General features: G+C 45.8%; 2 protein-coding genes across 9 annotated transcripts; one reads left to right on the forward strand and one right to left on the reverse strand.

The window, feature by feature from the left end:
• Window positions 1-311: 311 nt before the first annotated feature.
• LYPD5 (LY6/PLAUR domain containing 5) lies at window positions 312-4,914 on the reverse strand. Of its 2 annotated transcripts, none has more exons than XM_006048520.4 (5): window positions 4,761-4,914; window positions 2,916-3,044; window positions 2,166-2,342; window positions 1,817-1,963; window positions 312-1,153 (listed from the first exon to the last, which is right to left on the reverse strand). In XM_006048520.4, exons 1-5 carry the CDS (start codon window positions 4,846-4,848, stop codon window positions 894-896), a joined length of 801 nt encoding a protein of 266 aa, XP_006048582.4. In that variant the 5' UTR covers window positions 4,849-4,914; the 3' UTR covers window positions 312-893. The 2 variants fall into 2 exon arrangements, with proteins under 2 accessions (XP_006048582.4, XP_006048583.3); XM_006048521.4 differs by having other exon boundaries at window positions 2,916-2,949; window positions 4,761-4,891.
• A 10,591-nt stretch (window positions 4,915-15,505) lies between these two features.
• LOC123330143 (endogenous retrovirus group K member 13-1 Env polyprotein-like) lies at window positions 15,506-20,268 on the forward strand. Of its 7 annotated transcripts, none has more exons than XM_045163493.1 (3): window positions 15,506-15,675; window positions 18,513-18,544; window positions 18,971-20,268. In XM_045163493.1, the coding sequence occupies exons 2-3, from the start codon at window positions 18,514-18,516 to the stop codon at window positions 19,846-19,848; spliced, it is 909 nt and encodes a 302-aa protein (XP_045019428.1). In that variant the 5' UTR covers window positions 15,506-15,675; window position 18,513; the 3' UTR covers window positions 19,849-20,268. The 7 variants fall into 7 exon arrangements, with proteins under 7 accessions (XP_045019428.1, XP_045019426.1, XP_044786637.1 ...); XM_044930702.2 differs by lacking the exon at window positions 15,506-15,675 and adding an exon at window positions 15,682-16,617 and having other exon boundaries at window positions 18,954-19,174; XM_044930699.2 differs by lacking the exon at window positions 15,506-15,675 and adding an exon at window positions 15,688-16,617.
• Window positions 20,269-22,613: the final 2,345 nt, after the last annotated feature.

Here is a 22,613-nt window from a genome sequence, read left to right on the forward strand (position 1 = left end):
CACCGGGGTACAGATCTTTTTCAGTTATGGTTTCCTCAGGGTATATGCCCAGGAGTGGGATTGCGAGGTCTCAAGTATTTTTCTATCAAGTCAATCAACATTCATATGTTTGTGAGGCAGAGTTGCCTAGGGGTTCACAGGGCTTGGAGTCATGCTCCCCACTCATGAGATACACGAGGTCAATCAAGTGCCTTTGGAAGCATCACATCTGCTCATCTGTGACGTGAGGACCATGACAATGGGTGGCAGTTTTGTCCTTGGTACTCCATGTTCATCTTGTTAAATTCTGCCCATAACCACGGTGAAGTAGGTCTTGTCATTATCGTAGGCTTTATTTTCACCTCTGCCCAACAGGTGAGGAAACAGTCTCAGCGAGGTTAAGTAACCACCAAGGTCACCCACAGGCTAAATGGTAGAGGTGGGACTTGAACCCATGCAGCCTGGCTTCAGGGTCTGGGCTCCTAATGTCTAGGATATGCTGGTTATACTGCCTTTCAAGTCTCCCATGATGGTACTAATAAAGACATCCTTGTAGCTCCCTGCTGGAGCTGGTTAGGTTCTGGGAGAGCCTCAGACCAGGAAACCCACAACAGGAAATGGACTGTGGGGAGGCTGGGCCTGTTTGGTGCTCAGCACAGGATCAGATTTGCTCTTTATGTGGGATGTGGCCATTTCTCCCCACCCTGGGGTTCTGGGGACCTTGCCCAGTTTCTTCCAGGCCTGCTGACCAGGTAAGGGCTAGGCATCAGTAGGAAAGCAGGAGGGAGGGAGGGAGAGAGAGAGAGACAGGTGTGTAACTCTGATTTTCCACATTCCAGGGAGTGAAGCAATCAGAAGGGGATGTGTGTGCCCTGCCCGCAGCATCCCACTCAGGAAGAGGCTGGAGGGACTGACTATGAGGCGAGCCCGAGGGGTCCTCCCAGAGCACCACCCAGCAGGGAGACCATGAGGAGCAGGCCCGTGACATGGGGCACCCAGGGAGCAGCAGTGTCCGAGGCGCTGGTGAAAGACTGGGTCAGGGAGTCCCTGTTGCAGAGGTCCCCCTCACAGCAGGAGCCCTGCAAGTCGATGTTTGTCCAGGGGCTGGTGGTGCCTTTGATGGTGCAGGAGGGCCGTTGGCAGGTTCGGACGTACACAGGGGCTGAGAAATTGCCTGGGAAAGGGGTGGTGAGGAGGGTTCAGGACCGAGGGAGGCAGCCATACCTGAACCTCCACCTCAGAGGCCAAGGCCATGACTGGGCCCTCGGACTTCCTTCCAGTCCCCTCCTTAGACCAGGGCCATGCCTCCTCCCTCAGACCAGGGCTATGCGTCCTCTCCCAGACCAGGGCCATGCCTCCTCCCTCAGACCAGGGCCATGCCTCTTCCCCCAGACCAGGGCCATGCCTCCTTCTTTACACCAGGGCCATGCTTCCTCCCCCAGGCCAGGGCCATGCCTCCTCCCCCAGACCAGGGCCATGCCTCTTCCCCCAGACCAGGGCCATGCCTCCTTTTTTAGACTAGGGCCATGCCTCCTTCTTTAGACTAGGGCCATGCCTCCTCCCCCAGACCAGGGCCATGCCTCCTCCCTCAGACCAGGGCCATGCCTCCTTTTTTAGACTAGGGCCATGCCTCCTTCTTTAGACTAGGGCCATGCCTCCTCCCCCAGACCAGGGCCATGCCTCCTCCCTCAGACCAGGGCCATGCCTCCTCCCCCAGACCAGGGCCATGCCTCCTCCCCCAGACCAGGGCCATGCCTCCTCCCCTAGACCAGGGCCATGTCTCAGTCAGTCCTGCCCTGCCTCCACGCCCCTTGCCCAGGCCCTCCCAGCCCCTCACCAAGAGTCATTCGTCCATTGCCCTGGAAGCAGACGCTCTGGTCCTGGTGACACTTGACCCGCCGGGACTTCTCCGGGGTGCAGTCTTCTGGGTTGATCCCCACGCAGGCGTAGCATTCGGTGCCGCTGAGCGTCGGCGGGTTGGGCGCTGCCAAGAGAGCGTGGAGGCACACTCAGGTCACCGTCCGCCGTCCGGGCGTGGGGCGCGCGCACTGCGCCAGGCCGCCCACCTTGCTCGACTGGAACGCTGGAATGCCAGCGCGCCGGAAGGCGGAGCCCAGCGGAGGCCACGCCCCGGCACGCCGCGGAGGGCCGTCCCGCCCCACGCCCAGCCCCGCCCTCTCGCCTACCCGGGCTCAGATTGGGGAGGGAGTCGTGGGTCTGGAGGTTCGCGTTGCACAAGTCGGTGGCACAGCGGCGCACGACCGAGTAGTCAGGCGGCAGCGACTTGTCGTCCGACAGCATCTGGCCCGTGAGCGGGCCACTCCAGCAGCCCTTCTGTACCAAGGTCACTGAGGAGCGGTACCCTGGGGGCGAGGGGATGGAGTCTGGGGCGCTGCTTCTCCAACCCGCCCTCCTCTCCCACACCCATTCCTCTCCCTGTAGTCTCAAGTCTCTTCCTCCGGTCTCCTCTCCTCCTCCACTCTCCTCTCAGCCTGGCGTCTCTTCTCCCTGCTGCCCTGCCCTTCTTTTCCTCCCTCGCTTCCCTCTCAAACTCCGCTCTCCCTACATCCCTCCCCCGCCGCGCCCCCCCGCCCCCCGCCCCACACACCAGCCCTTTTCTCCTCCTTTTCTCTCTCTCCGGTCTGCTCTCTGTCGCCCCTTCCTGGCTCCGCACGGTCTCCTCCTCCCACCTCCCACCCCTTCACTCCACCACTCCTCCCTCCTCCCACCTCCCACTCCTTCTTTCTCTCCCGCTTCCTCCTCCCTCCACCTCCCCACCTCTATCGCCGTCTTTCCTCTCCTTTTCTACCCAGTTCCTCCCCATCCTTTGTCTCCTACTGCATCCCCCTTTTCCCACCCCACCTGGCTGATGTTTCACCCCCGTCCCCGTGCCCTGTCCCCCTTCCCTTTCTTATCCTGCGTTTCCTGCCCCTCACCAGTGTTCAGGGACAAGACAGCCTCAGAGCATCCCTGCGGACAGAAGACATTGCTGAAGTTCACATTACTGAGGTCAAAGGGCCCGAAGTAGATGTGTTGGAAGCTGTAGCATTGCTGGGCCTGGGAGCCTGGGGAGAGCAGGGGTACGGTGAGAGCACAGGCCCGCTATGAGCCTGGGCCAGGCACTTGGGGCTCCGTCCTAAAGATGACAGCCAGGCCCTTCTGCTCTGAGAGGTGACAGGCCTTGTTGCCCTGAGAGAAGCAGGGTCTGCTGGTGTGGCTGCTCATGACTATGCCTGACTCTTGGCAAGGGTATTGGCCTCTGCACCTGCCAGTCCAGTTTTTCCCCCAGGCTGTTCCAAATTTCCACCCTCTTCCAGGAAGCCCTCTAAGATTTTGATAAAGGAGGAAGCAATTAACTCCTGCTCGGCCTTCCCCTCTCCCAACAAAACGCACAATATCCAGTAGCACTAAAAGGCTGCTGATGGAAAACAAGCACTCTAGTACAAGCACCGGGATGCACACAAATACACACGCACAGCCAGTCCCTGCAGTACCTGGACAGAACACGGAAACACTGCTGTAAACACAAAATAACAAAATTGACACAGGCTCATGCCAATCTCAGAAATGTACACAGAGTACCCTGTATGTGTTCATGTAGAGTTCTACATTCACACACAAGTACCACCCAGACCCTCCAATAGAAACTCTCTAAACCAAGGTATCTCATACGTACAAAATTCAGACTCTCAGACAGAAATATGTGTGGATACAGAAACAGTCACAACACACAGACCCAGGAACACAGGAACTCATACCCAGAGAGAGACAAATACAGACCCAAGAATCACAAAGAAAATCAGAGCCTACAATTAGGCGAAGATAGAGACACGCAAAAAAAGAGACCTACAAAATCAGGAAACTTAAAATCATAGTCGGATACAAGATTCATAGAGACACACAAGAGACACACAGAGAGACAGACACACATCATAATACCCAAACACACATACACAGGGAGAAATACAGGCCTACCTGTCATAGATGTGCACAAAGAGAAGCAGAGATGCAAAATTATACTCACATCTCTTTTACAAAGAAAAGTGAGAATCAAAGATGAACAGACCCATGAAAATATTTGTTCAAATACCCAGACACTAAAACCTGCTATAGATACACACACACACAAGCACAGAGACCCACAGCACACGCTGACTCATGGACATGCACAGAAATAGTACTCTCTGCTTTCTGTGGGTGAGCACACGCACACACACCAAGTTGTGTGCAGGCATAACCCCCTTCCCATCTCTCAAATATCTCACATTTGTAGCCACTTCAATCCTGATATGACTGTGTCCCTGTAGGGGAAGAGGTTGCCTGAGTCAAGGTTTCCTGCCAGTTCTAAAAAGAGCCCCCATGCCTCCCCAGAAGTACCTTTGAATGAATGGGGACATGGGCAAAGAGGATGAGAAAGGCTGGAGTAGTGAACCAGAGATAGTAGAGCAAGTGAGTGATGTGGGAAGACCAGAGGAGGGGAAGAGAAGGGAGAGGACACAGTCTCTCTGACCAAGACCCAGGAGTCCAGGCCCCCAGCCCCTCCTCCCCCAGACCCAGGGGTCCAGGCCCCCAGCCCCTCCTCCCCCAGACCCAGGGGTCCAGGCCCCCAGCCCCTGCTCCCTCAGACCCAGGGGTCCAGGTCCCCAGCCCCTCCTCCCTCAGACCAGGAGTCAGGGCCTCCAGTTCACTATTCCCTGAGTCCCTGGAATCTGGCCCCCACTCTCTCGGCTCCCTCGGACCTAGAAGAGTCCTGCTTCTGCCCACCCAACTGCCCTTCTTACCACTGGACTCAGAAGTCTGGACATCGGTCAGGCAGAGGACAGGCCCAAAGAGGCCCAGCAGGATGACTCTGGCGACTCCCACTGCCATGTTGTGGACCTGAGTGGAGACACGGAAGACAGCTCCTCCTGCTCTGACTTCTGCCTGGCTGGTTCTTCAAGCCAAGCCCCAGGTATCCTGGCTACCCAGGCAGGCTGGCATTCCTCCACCCCCGCCCTCCCCCGCTTGGGCTAGTCTCCTCCTAGATAATCATGATGGGGGCCTGGACACTGGGTCTGGGGGAGGAGGGACTGGGGGCCTGGACTCCTGGGTCTGAAGGAGGAGGGGCTGGGGCCTGGACTCCTGGGTCTGAGGGAGGAGGGGCTGGGGCCTTGAAACCCTTCATTTTGGGGGACTTGTGTTTTGGGGTCTGTCTACCCCACTCCCCCAGCACTGCGTTCTAGTCTGAGCTGGGCACACGTGGCCTCCAACTTCTTTTCCTTTACCCTGATACGTGCCACCTGTAGGGGACCATGCCTCCCGACCCAGAGAAGCAAACATCACCTCTTCCCTGAAGCCTTCCCTGACCTGCACCCCCACCCCAACCATCATCCCCTCACCCTTGGCCTCAAGGCACCTCCCTGTCTCCCAGCCTTGGTCACTCTGGGTTAGGCTAACGTCTGTCTCCTCCATCAGGCTGTGAATTCCTCAGGGGTCTTAGGGGATGTTTGTGATGATGTAGGAATGAGTGTTCTTGCCTGGAGAATCCCAGGGACGGGGGAGCCTGGTGGGCTGCCGTCTATGGGGTCGCAGAGTCGGACACGACTGAAGCGACTTAGCAGCAGCAGCAGCAGCAGGAATGAGTGAATCAAAGACCTGATGAACTGACAGGGAGATAGAGCCTCCCAGAGAGGCAGTTACTCATGCGATGCAGAAAAACAGACACACCCGGTGTGGACTTATGCAAATCTAGACAGACAAATCAACCCAGACCTGATGAGCCAGACATGCCCACAGAAGGTATTTGATAGATTTTTATTAGATTGTTTTAAATATTTTATTTATTTGGCAGTGTTGGATCTTAGTTGCATCACATGGGATCTTTGGTTGTGGTGCAACCACAGATCAAAAATCATAACTTTGGTTTTGGACTCTCTAGTCATGGCACAACTGCCCTGTGGGATGTGGGATCTTAGTTCCTGGCCAGGGATCGAACCCATGTCCCCTGAATTGCAAGTCAGATTCTTTTCTTTTCCCCCCTAATTTAGCTGTGCTGGGTCTTAGTTGTGGCACACAGGATCATTAATGGCTGCATATGGGGTCTAATTCCCTGACCAGGGATCAAACCCAGGCCCTGCAAGAGAGTGGAGTCTTAGTCAGTGGACCACCAGGGAAGTCCCTAGATTGTTAAATGAATAAATTTAAAAACACTGGAGGGGACAGACACAGGCAGATGATTGGAGACATACACTGTTGCCCAAGGATGCGGACACACCCACGTGGACGCTCAGACATTGGGCAGATGGGGACTTCCAGATGGGCAGTGGGGCCTGTGACAGAGACCCCAGGTCCTCACTGCCTGATCAGCCTTGCTTCTTACTGCTTGAAGACACTGCTTGCTGGGGTCATACCCACTCACTGTGCTGTATGGGGTGGGCACCAGGCAGATGCAGAGACCTAGAGTCATGAGCCCACAGATGGACAGGCAGAGGCAGTGACCAGGACAGCCTTAATGGTTTCCTGAGCTTGACTATAACTCGACACGGGGTTTTTTCCTGACTACAGGAAACCCCAGCCTCCCTTTTCTTAGAGCATTTACTTTAGAAAACTTGTCATTGCCGATTCTTTCCCTGTCCCTTTGAAATTTAGGTAGATCCTCTCCCAGCTGCTTGCCAGTTTTACAGCCCAGGAATGTCTTTCTCAGGGACCTGGGAGCCATCCCTTCAAAATGTCATCATTAAGGAAGATAGTACCCCTGTCCCCCAGGCTCTGTGTATGGCGGGGCAGGAGCCAAATTAGCAAACACAGATGCCTGATCACAGCAAAGAACATTTGCAAACACAGGAGTAAGTCATTGTGCTGGATCATCCCTTGGACCAACCTCCCCTCTGTCTCCGGCACTTTCCCACTAGTTTGTCCAGCGCTGAAAACCCCTCTCTCATTTTATTTCAGTGGAACTGAGTTCAGTCTCTCTGCTTTGGGAGCACAGAGTCTTAGCCACTGGACCACCAGGGAAGTCCCTGCCAGTTTTCATATTCTGCATAAATGTTCTTCACATACATTATCACAACTGTGGAGTTTTCTTCTGGGACTTTAGTCACAGCCTTACCCAAAGCTGAATTGTGTATACTGTGTGCCAGTATTTTCTTATTTCACATAGAGTCTGCTACATCACTATTTCTTTTGCAGATCAGACCTTAATTTTTTTAAACAGTTCAGTAGTGTTAAACATATTTACATCGTTGTGCAACCAATCTCTAGACCCTTTTTATCCTGCAAAACTGAAAATTCAGACGCATTAAACAGTATCTTCTCTACCCTCTCCTCCCAAACTCTGGCGTTCGCCATTTAACTTTGCATTTCTATGAATCTGACTACTTTGTATGAGTGAAGTCAAACAGTGTTTATCTTGTTACACTTGTTATTTCACGTAGTTCTCAAGGTTCATCCATGTTGTAGCATGTGTCAGAATTTCCTTTCTTTTTAAGGATGAGTAACAGCCCATTGTATTTATCTATTTCATTTTGTTTATTCATCCATCCGTCGACGTGCACGTAGATTGCTTCCGCTTATTGGCTGTTGTGAATGCAGCTGCAATGAATATGGGTGTACAAACATCAGTTGGGGACCTTTCTTTCAATTCTTTGGTATTTATACTAAATCCGATCCTAACTTTGAATATTGCAAACCATTGTGGATTGTTCCCCTCACTTTCTTGTTTTCAAATACGTGATCCAGGCTGTCTGTCAATTTCTGTGTGACTCCTTGAGAGGCAAGTGATCAAGACTGTGGGACTCTACAGCTGTGGAAGGGAAGCCAAGGGGGCAGAGCTGGGCAGAGAGAAAAGCTGGGCTGTGGTTCAGCCCCACGAAGGGCTCAGGCCACCTCGGGGAAGCTCTAGTGTGTGGGTTCTTAGCAGCTTCTTCATGAACCTGCTAAGATGAGAAGCAAGTTCTTCATTCCTAAAAAGATCTTAGTGATAAATCATAGCAACTACCGTCCTCTACTCATTCTCTTTTTAGTATATTTTTTTGCATCTCCAGAGCTTGAAATAAAGATAAATTTTAAAAATCTTTGAGATGAAATAAACTCACCTGAATCTGATCATTTATTCCTCAGTGGGAAGGATTTGGTGAAACAACATTTCTGTCTTTTGGAAGTTAAACGTCCTTATCTTAATTAATTAAACGACATTATCTTAATTAATTTATTTAGCTGTGTTGGGTCTTAGCTGCAGCATGCAGGATCATCGCTGTATCATTCAGGATCTTTCCTTACAGCACACAGGCTCTCTAGTTGTGGCTTGAGGGCTCAGTAGTTGCTGCAATCGGGCTTAGTTGCTCTGAGGCATGTAGGATCTTAGTTCCCCATCTAGGGATCGAACTGTCATCTCCAGCCTTGCAAGGTGAATTTACCAGGGAAGTCCCAACGTTCTTACTTAAAGTGAATAATTTTTAAGAATTTAAATTTGCGTTTAATATCCAAACATTCAAATTTCTAGAGTTTAGATTTGCATCTAATATTATTATGTCAATTATTATGCAATTAAATTTGCATCTAATATTCAAATTACATGGCTAGGTCCTTGGGTTGAATTAAGTATGCAAAAAAAAGTTAGATGAAAGGATTCTTCGTTTTCCTCCTCTTCTAGTTATTTCTTGACATTTTTCCTTCATAGTTTAAATGGAGGTAGAAGATACATTCAGACCAATCGTTAATGGATCTGGATTCATCTACGTTCACCTGAAGTAACACCTGGGACAGTCCCTCCAACCCACCACCTTATTTTTCACAAAAATGTATTCAGTGATCCAATTAGTTTTGTAATAGCTTTCCATGTTCTGGCCCTGATTATTTTTCTTTTTTTGACTTTTCAGGGTTTTAGCTCCCTGATCAGTTTGAACCTGGGTCTACAGCAGTGAAAGCACTAACCACTGGGCTGCCAAGGGCTTCCCTGTGTTTCCTTCTTGATAGACATCAGATAGGATTAATTTTTTCAAAATTTTAACACCTTAAAACAACATGTACATAACAAGTAATTAATTTTTAGAATAGTTTTTATGCTGATGAAATTTCTAAAGCAATAATTAGCAACTACTGTAATAACAGACTATTGTGTAATACTCTTTCATTTCCACCCACCTACATTCTTTGTGGATTACTAACACCCTAATCAAGAGTGCCTGATGAACTATGGAATGAGGTTCCTGACATTGTACAGGAGACAGGGATCAAGACCATCCCCATGGAAAAGAAATGCAAAAAAGCAAAATGGCTGTCTGGGGAGGCCTTACAAGTAACTGTGAAAAGAAGAGAAGCGAAAAGCAAAGGAGAAAAGGAAAGATATAAGCATCTGAATGCAGAGTTCCAAAGAATAGCAAGAAGAGATAAGAAAGCCTTCCTCAGCGATCAATGCAAAGAAATAGGAAAACAACAGAATGGGAAAGACTAGAGATCTCTTCAAGAAAATTAGAGATACCAAGGGAACATTTCATGCAAAGATGGGCTCAATAAAGGACAGAAATGGTATGGACCTAACAGAAGCAGAAGATATTAAGAAGAGGTGGCAAGAATACACAGAAGAACTGTACAAAAAAGATCTTCACGACCCAGATAATCACGATGATGTGATCACTGACCTAGATAGAGCCAGACATCCTGGAATGTGAAGTCAAGTGGGCCTTAGAAAGCATCACGACGAACAAAGCTAGTGGAGGTGATGGCATTCCAGTTGAGCTATTTCAAATCCTGAAAGATGATGCTGTGAAAGTGCTGCACTCAATATGCCAGCAAATTTGGAAAACTCAGCAGTGGCCACAGGACTGGAAAAGGTCAGTTTTCATTCCAATCCCAAAGAAAGGCAATGCCAAGAATGCTCAAACTACCGCACAATTGCACTCATCTCACACGCTAGTAAAGTAATGCTCAAAATTCTCCAAGCCAGGCTTCAGCAATACGTGAACCGTGAACTTCCTGATGTTCAAGCTGGCTTTAGAAAAGGCAGAGGAACAAGAGATCAAATTGCCAACATCCACTGGATCATGGAAAAAGCAAAAGAGTTCCAGAAAAACATCTATTTCTTCTGTATTGACTATGCCAAAGCCTTTGACTGTGTGGATCACACTAAACTGTGGAAAATTCTGAAAGAGATGGGAATACCAGACCACCTGACCTGCCTCTTGAGAAACCTATATGCAAGTCAGGAAGCAACAGTTAGAACTGGACGTGGAACAACAGACTGGTTCCAAATAGGAAAAGGAGTACGTCAAGGCCGTATATTGTCACCCTGCTTATTTAACTTACACCCAGAGTACATCATGAGAAATGCTGGACTGGAAGAAGCACAAGCTGGAATCAAGATTGCCCGGAGAAATATCAATAACCTCAGATATGCAGATGACACCACCCTTATGGCAGAAAGTGAAGAGGAACTAAAAAGCCTCTTGATGAAAGTCAAAGAGGAGAGTGAAAAAGTTGGCTTAAAGTTCAACATTCAGAAAATGAAGATCATGGCATCTGGTCCCATCACTTCATGGGAATAGATGGGAAAACAGTGGAAACAGTGTCAGACTTTATTTTTGGGGGCTCCAAAATCACTACAGATGGTGACTGCAGCCATGAAATTAAAAGACGCTTACTCCTTGGAAGGAAAGTTATGACCAACCTAGATAGCATATTCAAAAGCAGAGACATTACTTTGCCAACAAAGGTTCGTTTAGTCAGGGCTATGGTTTTTCCTGTGGTCATGTATGGATGTGAGAGTTGGACTGTGAAGAAGGCTGAGCACCAAAGAATTGATGCTTTTGAACTGTGGTGTTGGAGAAGACTCTTGAGAGTCCCTTGGACTGCAAGGAGATCCCACCAGTCCATTCTGAAGGAGATCAGCCCTGGGATTTCTTTGGAAGGAATGATGCTAAAGCTGAAAGTCCAGTACTTTGGCCACCTCATGCGAAGAGTTGACTCATTGGAAAAGACTCTGATGCTGGGAGGGATTGGGGGCAGGAGGAGAAGGGGACGGCAGAGGATGAGATGGCTGGATGGCATCACTGACTCGATGGATGTGAGTCTGAGTGAACTCTGGGAGTTGGTGATGGACAGGGAGGTGTGGCATGCTGCGATTCATGGGGTTGCAAAGAGTCAGACACGACTGAACGACTGAACTGAACTGAACACCCTAATCAAATGTTAGTTATTATATAGTGATTTAGGCCAAGTGAAAGCATATATGGGTTTAAATTTGGAATTCAGTATTTCTAGTCTGGTATAGTAAATAATTAGCAGAAACTATGAATTGCAATATGAAACACTGAATGTGGCCAAAGCACAGATACCAATAGGGATTTTTTAAAAAGATGCTTTGTGTGAGTGTGTGTGTGTGTGTGTATGTGTGCGTGCGCGCGCGCGCGCGTGCACGCGCTGTGCTCAGTCATGTCTGACTCCTTACAACCCCATGGGCTTGTTTGTCCATGGCAAGAATACTGGAGTGGGTTGCCATTTCCTATTCCAGTGGATCTTTCTGACCCAGGGATCGAACCTGTGTCTCCTGCATTGCAGGTGGATTCTTTACCCCTGAGCCACTGGGGAAGACCAATTTATAGTTCAGTTCAGTTCAGTTCAGTTCAGTCGCTCAGTCGTGTCTGACTCTTTGCGACCCCATGAATTGCAGCACGCCAGGCCTCCCTGTCCATCACCAACTCCCGGAGTTCACTCAAACTCACGTCCATCGAGTCGGTGATGCCATCCAGCCATCTCATCCTTTGTCATCCCCTTTTCCTCCTGCCCCAAATCCCTCCCAGCATCAGAGTCTTTTTCCAGTGAGTCAACTCTTTGCATGAGTTGGCCAAAGTACTGCAGTATCAGCTTTAGCATCATTCCTTCCAAAGAACACCCAGGACTGATCTCCTTCAGAATGGACTGGTTGGATCTCCATGCAGTCCAAGGGACTCTCAAGAGTCCTCCCCAATACTACAGTTCAAAAGTATCAATTCTTCGGTGCTCAGCTTTCTTCACAGTCCAACTCTCACATCCATACATGACTACTGGAAAAAACGTAGCCTTGACTAGACAGATCTTTGTTGGCAAAGTAATGTCTCTGCTTTTGAATATGCTATCTAGGTTGGTCATAACTTTCCTTCCAAGGACTAAGCGACTTTTAATTTCATGGCTGCAGTCACCATTTGCAGTGATTTTGGAGCCACCCAAAATAAAGTCTGACACTGTTTCCACTGTTTCCCCATCTATTTCTCATGAAGTGATGGGACCAGATGCCATGATCTTCATTTTCTGAATGTTGAACTTTAAGCCAACTTTTTCACTCTCCTCTTTGACTTTCATCAAGAGGCTTTTTAGTTCCTCTTCACTTTCTGCCATAAGGGTGGTGTCATCTGCATATCTGAGGTTATTGATATTTCTCCGGGCAATCTTGATTCCAGCTTGTGCTTCTTCCAGTCCAGCATTTCTCATGATGTACTCTGGGTGTAAGTTAAATAAGCAGGGTGACAATATACGGCCTTGACGTACTCCTTTTCCTATTTGGAACCAGTCTGTTGTTCCACGTCCAGTTCTAACTGTTGCTTCCTGACCTGCATATAGGTTTCTCAAGAGGCAGGTCAGGTGGTCTGGTATTCCCATCTCTTTCAGAATTTTCCACAGTTTAGTGTGATCCACACAGTCAAAGGCTTTGGCATAGTCAATACAGAAGAAATAAATGTTTTTCTGGAACTCTCTTGCTTTTTCCATGATCCAGTGGATGTTGGCAATTTGATCTCTGGTTCCTCTGCCTTTTCTAAAACCAGCTTGAACATCTGGAAGTTCATGGTTCACGTATTGCTGAAGCCTGGCTTGGAGAATTTTGAGCATTACTTTACTAGCGTGTGAGATGAGTGCAATTGTGCAGTAGTTTGAGCATTCTTTGGCATTGCCTTTCTTTGGGATTGGAATGAAAACTGACCTTTTCCAGTCCTGTGGCCACTGCTGAGTTTTCCAAATTTGCTGGCACTTTTGCTCTATTTACCTACTACTGTTGAACCAGTAAAAGCAAGTGGCAGATATCATTTTGCTTAACTTCTAAATATAAATCCTGGAGTAGGCAATGATCTTTTCCGAGTATGACTCTCCCTCTCCCTCTCTGAAGGCTATCTTTTTAAATTGAAGTATCGTTGATTCACAATGTTTTGTCAGTTTCAGTTTTTTAGCAAAGTGATTCTGTTATACAAACACATACATATTCTGATTTGGATTCTTTTCCACTTTAGGTTATTATTGAATATAGTTCCCTGTGCTATATGGTAGGTCCTTGTTGTTTATCTACTTTATGCATATTAGTGTGTATCTTTTAATCACAAACCCCTGCTTTTTTCTCTTTTCCCTTTGGTAACCATAAGTTTGTTTCTATGTTTGTGAGTCCATTTCTGTTTTGTAAATAAGTTCATTTGTATCTTTTTTTTAGATTCTATATATGTGATATCATAAGATACCTGTCTTTCTCTGACTTCCTGCTCTTAGTATGATCATCTCTAGGTCCATCTGTGTTGTTGCAAGTGGCATTATTTCATTCTTTCTTATGTTTAAGATTACATTGTGTGTGTGTATATATATATATATACTGGAGAAGGAAATGGCAACCTGCTCCAGTACTCTTGCCTGGAAAATTCCATGGACGGAGGAGCCTGGTAGGCTACAGTCCATGGGGTCACAAAGAGTCGGACATGACTGAGTGACTTCACTTTCACTTTCACATATACATATATACACACATATGTGTGTGTGTGTGTGTGTGTGTGTATACACCCCACATCTTTTTTAAAACATTAAAAAAAACTTTTTATTTTATATTGGAGTTAATTCAGTTAACAATGTTGTGATACTTTCAAGTGTGCAGCAAAGCAACTCAGCCATACATATTCATGCGTTCATTCTCCCCCAGACTCCCCTCCCATCCAGACTGCCACATAATATTGAGCAAATTTCCCTGTGCTATGCAGTCAGTCCTTGTCAGTTATCAATTTTATTATTATTTTTAAATGTTTATTTATTATTTATTTGGCTGCACCAGATCTTAGTTACAGCATGTGGGATTTTTAGTTGTGGCACGTGGGATCTAGTCCCCTGACCAGGGATCGAATATGGGCCCCCTGAATGGACAGTGCAGAGTCTTAGCCACTGGACCATCAAGAAAGTCCCTTGGTTATCCATTTTAAATATAGCAGTGTGTACATATCAATCTTAAAATTCCCTAACTATCCCTTCCTCCTACCCTTCCCCCTGGTAACCATAAGTTTGTTCTCTAAGTATGTGACCCCATTTCTGTTTTGTAAATAAGTTCATTTTATACCACATCTTCTTTGTCTATTCATCTGTTGGACACTTAGGTTCTGCAGGCTATTTTTAAAGAGCTAAATGATTTGAAACTCAGTCATTTATCTCCCATTCACACAATAACTGCAACAATAATGAAGGGCCAACAAAGAGAAATATTCACAAACATGAACTTTTGCCCACAAAGAAGTTATAGGTTTGAGGCACAATATCCATTAAAACCCTTTGGAGAATCTATTTTATTTGTGTGATCAAGATCAAAGTCCAACCAGACATGCCCAGATGCCTTGAGGCAAGAGGTGCCCAGTGCAGACATAAGGTCAGACATGAGGTCGGGCACTACCGTGGGTTGTGCCCATGTAGAATTGATCAGAATTCATGCAGGGACTGTTGCCACAGCAGGGAATCAAGAGAAACAAGTTTCCCAAGGCCCCAGGCACAGGTGAGGCTGAGAGGCTATGAATGAAGTAGCACCTAAGACCTGACTGAACGCTCCCCTAATTAAACTCTTCTACACAATTATCTGAGCCTGGTGATGATTAGAGTTTAGATCCTAAACTACTGACACTATTATCATTAGTGATTAACTATCTATTACAAGTTTCTCTTTGTTCTTGTCAATTCTTTAAGTTGTATCTTTCTAGGAATTTGTTATGTCATCTGTTACCTTTCTCCCCACCCCCTTTAAAAAAAATTATTTATTTGGCTGCAACAGGTCTTAGTTGCCACCTGTGGGATCTTGTTTCCTGATCAGTGATCAAACCCACCCCCCACTGCCGCCGTCCCCCCCCCCCCACTCCCCCCCGCATTGGGAGCATGGAACACCAGGGAAGTCCCTTCCTTCCTTCCTTTCAGTGTTTTCTGCGGGGAGCTGCCCGTGAGAACGGGGTCCTTTGTCCGAAGGACACAGCTCTGGGAGCTGCCTCAGTCCTTGAGGGTTTGCTTGCAAACATAGCTCTGTCCCGCCACCCCAGAGATTAGGCGCTTATTTACTGCAGGCACCTGGAGTTCTGTGCAAACTTCTCACGCACAGAGAAATGTTATCTGGTGTAAGAAATAATAACAGGGTGCCATTCCCATGCTCTCAAGATTTCTTGTGACTGTTTGTAAGATGTGTAGGTCAAACAAAGAAAATGTTAACTGTCTTGTCTTTCTCACGCTCTTCTGTATAAATATGAGATGCTGAATAAAGTTGGTGTCAGACTGCGTCCCTTCGTGGAGATGTGTCTGAACCTCTCGACCCCATCTTTGTAGATTTCTCTTGCTTTAGTTTCTTTTCTCAGCCCCGCCGTGCACGTTCTCGGGACCTGATCGGCTTTGCCGGCTGGCACCGGCAGGTGGCGCCCGAACAGGGACTCGGGAATCGGAGCACGACGACGGCCGCTGCCCGCCAAGATTGAGGTAAGTGACAAGGAATTCCTAATTAATTAAATGAAGTAAAAGGGGCAGGGAGTGTTACTGTCGAGAGTAATAAATCATGGGACAAGGCAATAGCCGCCAGTTATTTGTACATATATTGAAAACTATGTTAAAAGGTAGGGGAATTCATGTAAATAAGTTACAGCTAGAGAAGTTTTTACTTTTTATAGAGGAGGTTTGTCCCTGGTTTCCAGAGGAAGGAACAGTTAGTCTGAAAACTTGGAAAAAGATAAGAAAACAATTGCAGACATATTACTCCTTACATGGTCCCAATCGTGTTCCTGTGGATGCTTTTTCTTTATGGACTCTCATAAGAGACTGTCTGGATCCTGAACATGAGGGGCATAAGATTCAAACGGCTCTCAGGGATTCCAGGGGACCCGAAGTTGCAGAGCCTTCCGCCCCTCCGCCTGAGCCGCTTTATGCTGTGCCTGAGGGAACAGCTTGTAAGGCTGGAGGGAATGATGATGTGTTAAGCTCTGATGAACAGGAAGAGTTAAATGAACAAGCAGCTCAGTACCATAGAGAGGATATGCCTTGGGAGATGATGGTTAACATGCAATCCCCCTTGGGAAAAGGGGAATTAAAGCATTCAGGGCTTTCTGAAGAACAGCTGGAGAATTTAATTCAGAAGAGTGTTATAGCAGTTAAAAAGGAGGCACAGGGAGACTCCCACTCCAGCCAGCCTGTGCCTCCAGCATATCCTCCCTCGGTTCTTGCTGGACTCGATCCACCTCCGCCTTTTGTAGAACCGCGAGAGCTTATTTCTATCCCTGCTTCTTTACCCGGTGAAAACATAAAAATTAGAAGTGAGATATTATTATCTCCTCTTCAACAAGCAATTAAGCGAGCTAATGAAGAAGGAGAACATATTCCCGGGTTTTCAGGAATCTATCCAGTGTTTGAAAATTCTCAACAGCAGAGGTATTATGAACCGCTGCCCTTTAAGCAACTAAAAGAGTTAAAAATGGCTTGTGCACAATACTGCCCGACTGCGCCGTTTACTCAGGCTATTATAGAGGCTTTAGGAAATTAAAATCTGCCACCTAATGATTGGAAACAGGTTGCTTGGGCTTGTTTATCTGGAGGAGATTATTTACTATGGAAATCTGAGTTTGCTGAGCAGTGTGGGATCACAGCCGATATCAATCGGCGACAGGGACTGAACACCACTTATGAAATGATGGTGGGAGAGGGAGATTATCGAGACACTAATAGTCAACTTAATTATTTGCCTGGAGCCTACTCTCAGATTAGTGCTGCGGCTTTACGGGCATGGAAAAAGCTTCCAAATTCTGATAAAAAGACTGAAGATTTATCTAAAATTCGCCAGGGGCCAGATGAACCACATCGGGATTTTGTTGCCCGCCTGCTTGAGGCAATTGGTGAAGTGATAGGGGATGAACAGGCGGGGATGGTGTTGGCTAAACAGCTTACTTATGAGAATGCCAATTCGCCTTGTCAAGCTGCCTTGAGACCTTACAGAAAAAAGGGAGGCTTATCCGATTATGTACAGATTGGTGCCGATATCGGCCCTTCCTACGTTCAAGGCATAACTTTGGCCGCGACATTACAGGAAAAGACAGTCAAAGAAGTACTGTATCAACAACAAAAGCGAGATAAGGGATAAAATTTTGCAATTTGCTCACTATCACCAATTTCTCTTCCCAAAAATTGTTGTTTCTCAGCCCCTAACTGTATTTACTGATGGCTCTTCTAATGGAATAGCTAGTTTGATTATACAGGACAATACCACCGCCTGACGTACTAATTATAAGTCTGCTCAAGAAGTAGAACTATTTGCCATTTTTCAGGCTCTATTACAAATCTCTGCTCCATTTAATTTATATTCAGACAGTCAATATATCATAAGAGCCTTAAACATTATTTAGATTGTTCCATTTATTGGTACCCTGAATTCTACTATTCAAACTCTTTTTCGTGATATACAACATTTAATTTGTTCCAGAGTTAATAAATGCTATTTTGGTCATATTCGTGCTCACTCTGGACTTCCTGGACCTTTAGCACGAGGCAATGCTTTGGCTGATGAAGCTACACGTATGATATTTCCTTCATTGGAACAAATGGCAAAAACTTCTCACAGCTTACACCATCAAAACAGCAATAGCTTGAGACTTCAATTTGGCATTACTCGAGAAGCTGCCAGACAGATTGTTAAGCAATGTCAAACATGTCCTCAATTTTTTAGCGTCCCCCATTATGGAGTTAATCCCCGAGGATTGTTGCCAAACGATATATGGCAAATGGATGTTACCCATATTCCTGAATTTGGTAAACAAAAATTTGTTCATGTTACTATTGACACCTTCTCCGGCTTCTTACATGCCTCTCTACAATCCGGAGAAGCTAGCAAACATTGTATAGCTCATTGCATTAAATGTTTTGCTGTTATGGGAACCCCTAAGACCATAAAAACAGACAATGGTCCAAGATACACTAGAAAAAATTTTCAACTATTTTGTACGCAATTGTCTATCTCACATAAAACAGGTATCCCTTATAATCCTCAAGGTCAAGAAATTATTGAACGGGCACATCAAACTCTCAAACATCAATTACAAAAACTAAAAAAGGGGGATTTGTATCCCAATACCCCCTCCAACTCTCTAAACCATGCTTTATTTGTTCTAAATTTTTTACAATTGGATATAAGTTCAGCAGCACAGCGATTTTGGAATTTTGATGCGCAAACAATAAGACCTAAAGTCTTTTGGAAAGACCCACTTGTGGGAAAATGGTATGGACCAGATCCTGTACTAATCTGGGGACGAGGGCATGTTTGTGTTTTCCCACAGGATGCCAAAGCGCCGCGCTGGCTGCCGGAAAGGTTGGTACGCACGGCGGAGACGATCGCTAGTAAACCAGATGAAGAGATTGGCGATTCAAGAGCATGATGAATTACCATCTCAGCAACAACTTCAGGCATTGATGCGAGAGGCACAGAATCGTGTTGCTGTGCAGGGCGATCCGATATCGCCTTTAAGCTTCCTGATAACCTTATTAATTATCTTAAATCAGATTAATACTGCACATTCTGAAGAATATTCAAATGCTTACTGGGCTTATTTTCCCGATCCTCCCCTTCTCCAACCGGTGGGCTGGGAGGGTCGGTCCATTCCCATATACACTAATGATACTGTAGCTTTGGGTGGTTTTTCAGATAAACATATTATTCCTAATCAAGTTAATTTATCTTATCATGGAGTGTTTGATCGCTTACCTATTTGTCTGTCTAGATATTTTAATTCAACAGGATGTCTTTTTGTTGGGGAGTCAGGATATGCTGATCATGACAATGGTTGGAGCCTATACATTACTGGAGTAACGAAAGAATCTGGAATTCCTCAACGACGTAATGGAACTGGTCCTTTAGATATCCCTTTCTGCGACTTTGGAACAAGGGGAAGAGTCACTGCTGCACCATGGAAACTGTGTCGAGATGGAACTGCTACAGTTTATAACATATTTGGGACAAATGAGTCATTGTGGGACTGGTCTCCAGACTCGGCCCGAAACCCTGGAGCTCAGGACAATAGGAACTTTGCATCCCGTATTTGGAACTTGGGTGGCTCTAAAGTGTTCCAAACAGAAATCTGGAAATTAGCTGCTGCCCTTGGATGTGAGGGTTCCTACCTTCAGGTGGGATCGAAAGTGAGACACGGTTATTTATGGAATCTCACCATGAGGTACCCTCGTGCATGTGTGCCTCACCCTTATGCTTTACTAGTAGGATCTGTAAACATACAACCTGGGTTACAAAATTATGATGTAACTTGTAACAATTGTACCTTAACTAACTGCATTAGGGGAATTACTAATCAAACTAGGGTTCTAGTCTTAAGACAGCCTGCTTTTGTTATGGCTCCTGTAAAGATCAATGGGTCTTGGTATGATGAAAGAGGACTTGAACTTTGGAGAGAAGTAGAGGGTGCTTTAATGCGTTATCATAGGGGAATAGGGTTAGTAATTCTGGGATTTGTAGCTTTGGTAACCCTTATTGCTTCCTCGATTACTGCAGCCCTGACCCTGGCACACTCAGTGCAAACTGCAACTTTTGTTAATAATCTGGCACAAAATGTATCCGTTACCCTGGGGACTCAAGAAGATATTGACAAAAAGCTAGAAGATTGATTGAATGCCCTTTATGATGTTGTAAAATTTTTAGGTGAAGAGGTTTAAAGTATAAAGTTGAGATTACGGGTACAATGTCATGCTGATTTTCGATGGATCTGTGTTACCCCCCAAAAATATAATGGTAGTATAACTGCTTGGGATAAGGTGAAAGCTCATTTAGAAGGTATTTGGCATAATGAAAATATTTCCTTAGATTTACTGCATCTACATCAAGAAATAATGAGCATTGAAAATGCACCTAGACCTGATTTGGATGTTGCAAAAAGAGCTGAGTCTTTTGTTAAAGAACTTTTTCGACATGTACCTACCGTCAATAGTATCTGGTACTTGGGAGTGGCCATAGGAGGACTATTCTTAATAATTTTAACTGTTTTATTTCTTGCACCTTGTTTAATTAAAAAACTGATTGATGATCTATGGATGATAAAGGCTTCCATCTATGGAAATGGTCTGCGGTTGAAAGAACATAAGCGTGCGCCTATATAAAAAGAAAGGGGGAGATGCAGGGAGCTGCCCGTGAGAACGGGGTCCTTTGTCCGAAGGACACAGCTCTGGGAGCTGCCTCAGTCCTTGAGGGTTTGCTTGCAAACATAGCTCTGTCCCGCCACCCCAGAGATTAGGCGCTTATTTACTGCAGGCACCTGGAGTTCTGTGCAAACTTCTCACGCACAGAGAAATGTTATCTGGTGTAAGAAACAATAACAGGGTGCCATTCCCATGCTCTCAAGATTTCTTGTGACTGTTTGTAAGATGTGTAGGTCAAACAAAGAAAATGTTAACTGTCTTGTCTTTCTCACGCTCTTCTGTATAAATATGAGATGCTGAATAAAGTTGGTGTCAGACTGCGTCCCTTCGTGGAGATGTGTCTGAACCTCTCGACCCCATCTTTGTAGATTTCTCTTGCTTTAGTTTCTTTTCTCAGCCCCGCCATGCACGTTCTCGGGACCTGATCAGCTTTGCCGGCTGGCACCGGCAGTTTTCTACTTAATTAGCTCATGTTTCACTAATTCACTTGCGTTGCTTCAATTTCTGTTACTCATTCCAGTATTCTGTTTTGAACTTATGTACTCAGTAAGTTTAATACCTAATTTTCTTGGTGTTCTACTTATGTTGTTTGTTGTTTTTGCTACTGTAATGCATAGTGGCTTGTTTCCTTACATTAAATTTGGGGTTGTCTGTAAAAGCTCTTCAAAGTATGAATGGAAGTTACAATCCTCCAGAGAATTTCCTTGATGATTTTTCCAAACACCCTGGCACTCCAAGCCCGGGATCAATTTTATACGAATTTCTCAGCCTGAATTTCCCAGAGCATGCTAGCAATATAAATCAAGGTACTAACAAAATATTAAGAGAGGTAGACAGTAATTTGGGGTCCCCTGGTGGCTCAGACAGTAAAGAATCTGCTGCCTGCAAAGCAGGAAACACAGATTTGGTCCCTGGGTTGGGAAGATCCCCTGGAGAAGGGAACAGCAGCCCACTCCACTGTTCTTGCCTGGGGAATTCCATGGACAGAGGAACCTGGTGGGCTACAGTCCATGGGATTGCAAAGAGTCAAATACAGCTGATCGACTAACACTTTCACTTACACAGCAATTTACAAATAGGATCTTATATCATGCCCTCCCTTGGCTTATTCCAAAAAAGGAAGGTTGGTTTAACATTTAAAACATCAATGTATGCTACCATGTTATCAAAATAAAGAAGAAAAATTTTATGGTCATATTAGTAGACATAGAAAAGACATCTGATTAAAAAAATCAACAGAAAATTATAATAATAATTATGAAGATTTTTTTAGCAAACTAATAATTGAAATGAACTTATTTCTTTGGATTAAGAGTGTGTGTTTTTTAAAAAGAAAGTTAGAGCAAACATCATACTAAATAACCCACCCAACAAACAACCCACTCAGCAAACATACACAATGCTCATCACACATAGTCAGAGATATATGCTGACATGTCACATGCATAGATGGGCATACATACACACATAACACAGAATCACAGAGATATGCTGCAGGCCTGTCATCTACCACACAACAGTCACACCCTAGCCCTGTCATGCTACACACAACACACACACACTTTCACCACAGTCACAGATTCATCCCAATCCTGTCATCCTGTCCCTTCTCTCTGGCGCACATGTATGGCCTTGTCACACGGTCATAGAAAAACACTCCAGCTCCATCATAAACAACAGAGAAGCTCATACAAAGCTTATGAATGTTGGCTTAAAACTCAACATTCAAAAAACTAAGATTATGGCATCCAGGCCCATCATTTCATGGCAAATTGATGGGATAACAATGGAAACAGTGAGAGACTTTATTTTCTTGGGCTCCAAAATCACTGCAGATGGTGACTGCAGCCATGAAATTAAAAGACGCTTCCTCCTTGGAAGAAAAGCTATGACCAACCTAGACGGCATATTAAAAGGCAGAGACATGGCTGACAAAGGTCCGTCTTGTCAAAGCTATGGTTTTTCCAGTAGTCATGTATGGATGTGAAAGTTGGATCATAAAGAAAGCTGAGTGACAAAGAATTGATATTTTTGAACTGTGGTGTTGGAGAAGACTGAGAGCCCTTTGGACTTCGAGGAGATCCAACCAGTCCATCCTAAAGGAAATCAGTATTGAATATTCATTGCAAGGACTGATGCTGAAGCTGAAGATCCAATACTTTGGCCACCTGATGTGAATAACTGACTCATTAGAAAAGACCCAGATGCTGGGAAAGATTGAAGGCAGGAGGAGAAGG

Source organism: Bubalus bubalis, chromosome 18 (assembly GCF_019923935.1).
Source record: "Bubalus bubalis isolate 160015118507 breed Murrah chromosome 18, NDDB_SH_1, whole genome shotgun sequence".
Taxonomy (NCBI): domain Eukaryota; kingdom Metazoa; phylum Chordata; class Mammalia; order Artiodactyla; family Bovidae; genus Bubalus; species Bubalus bubalis.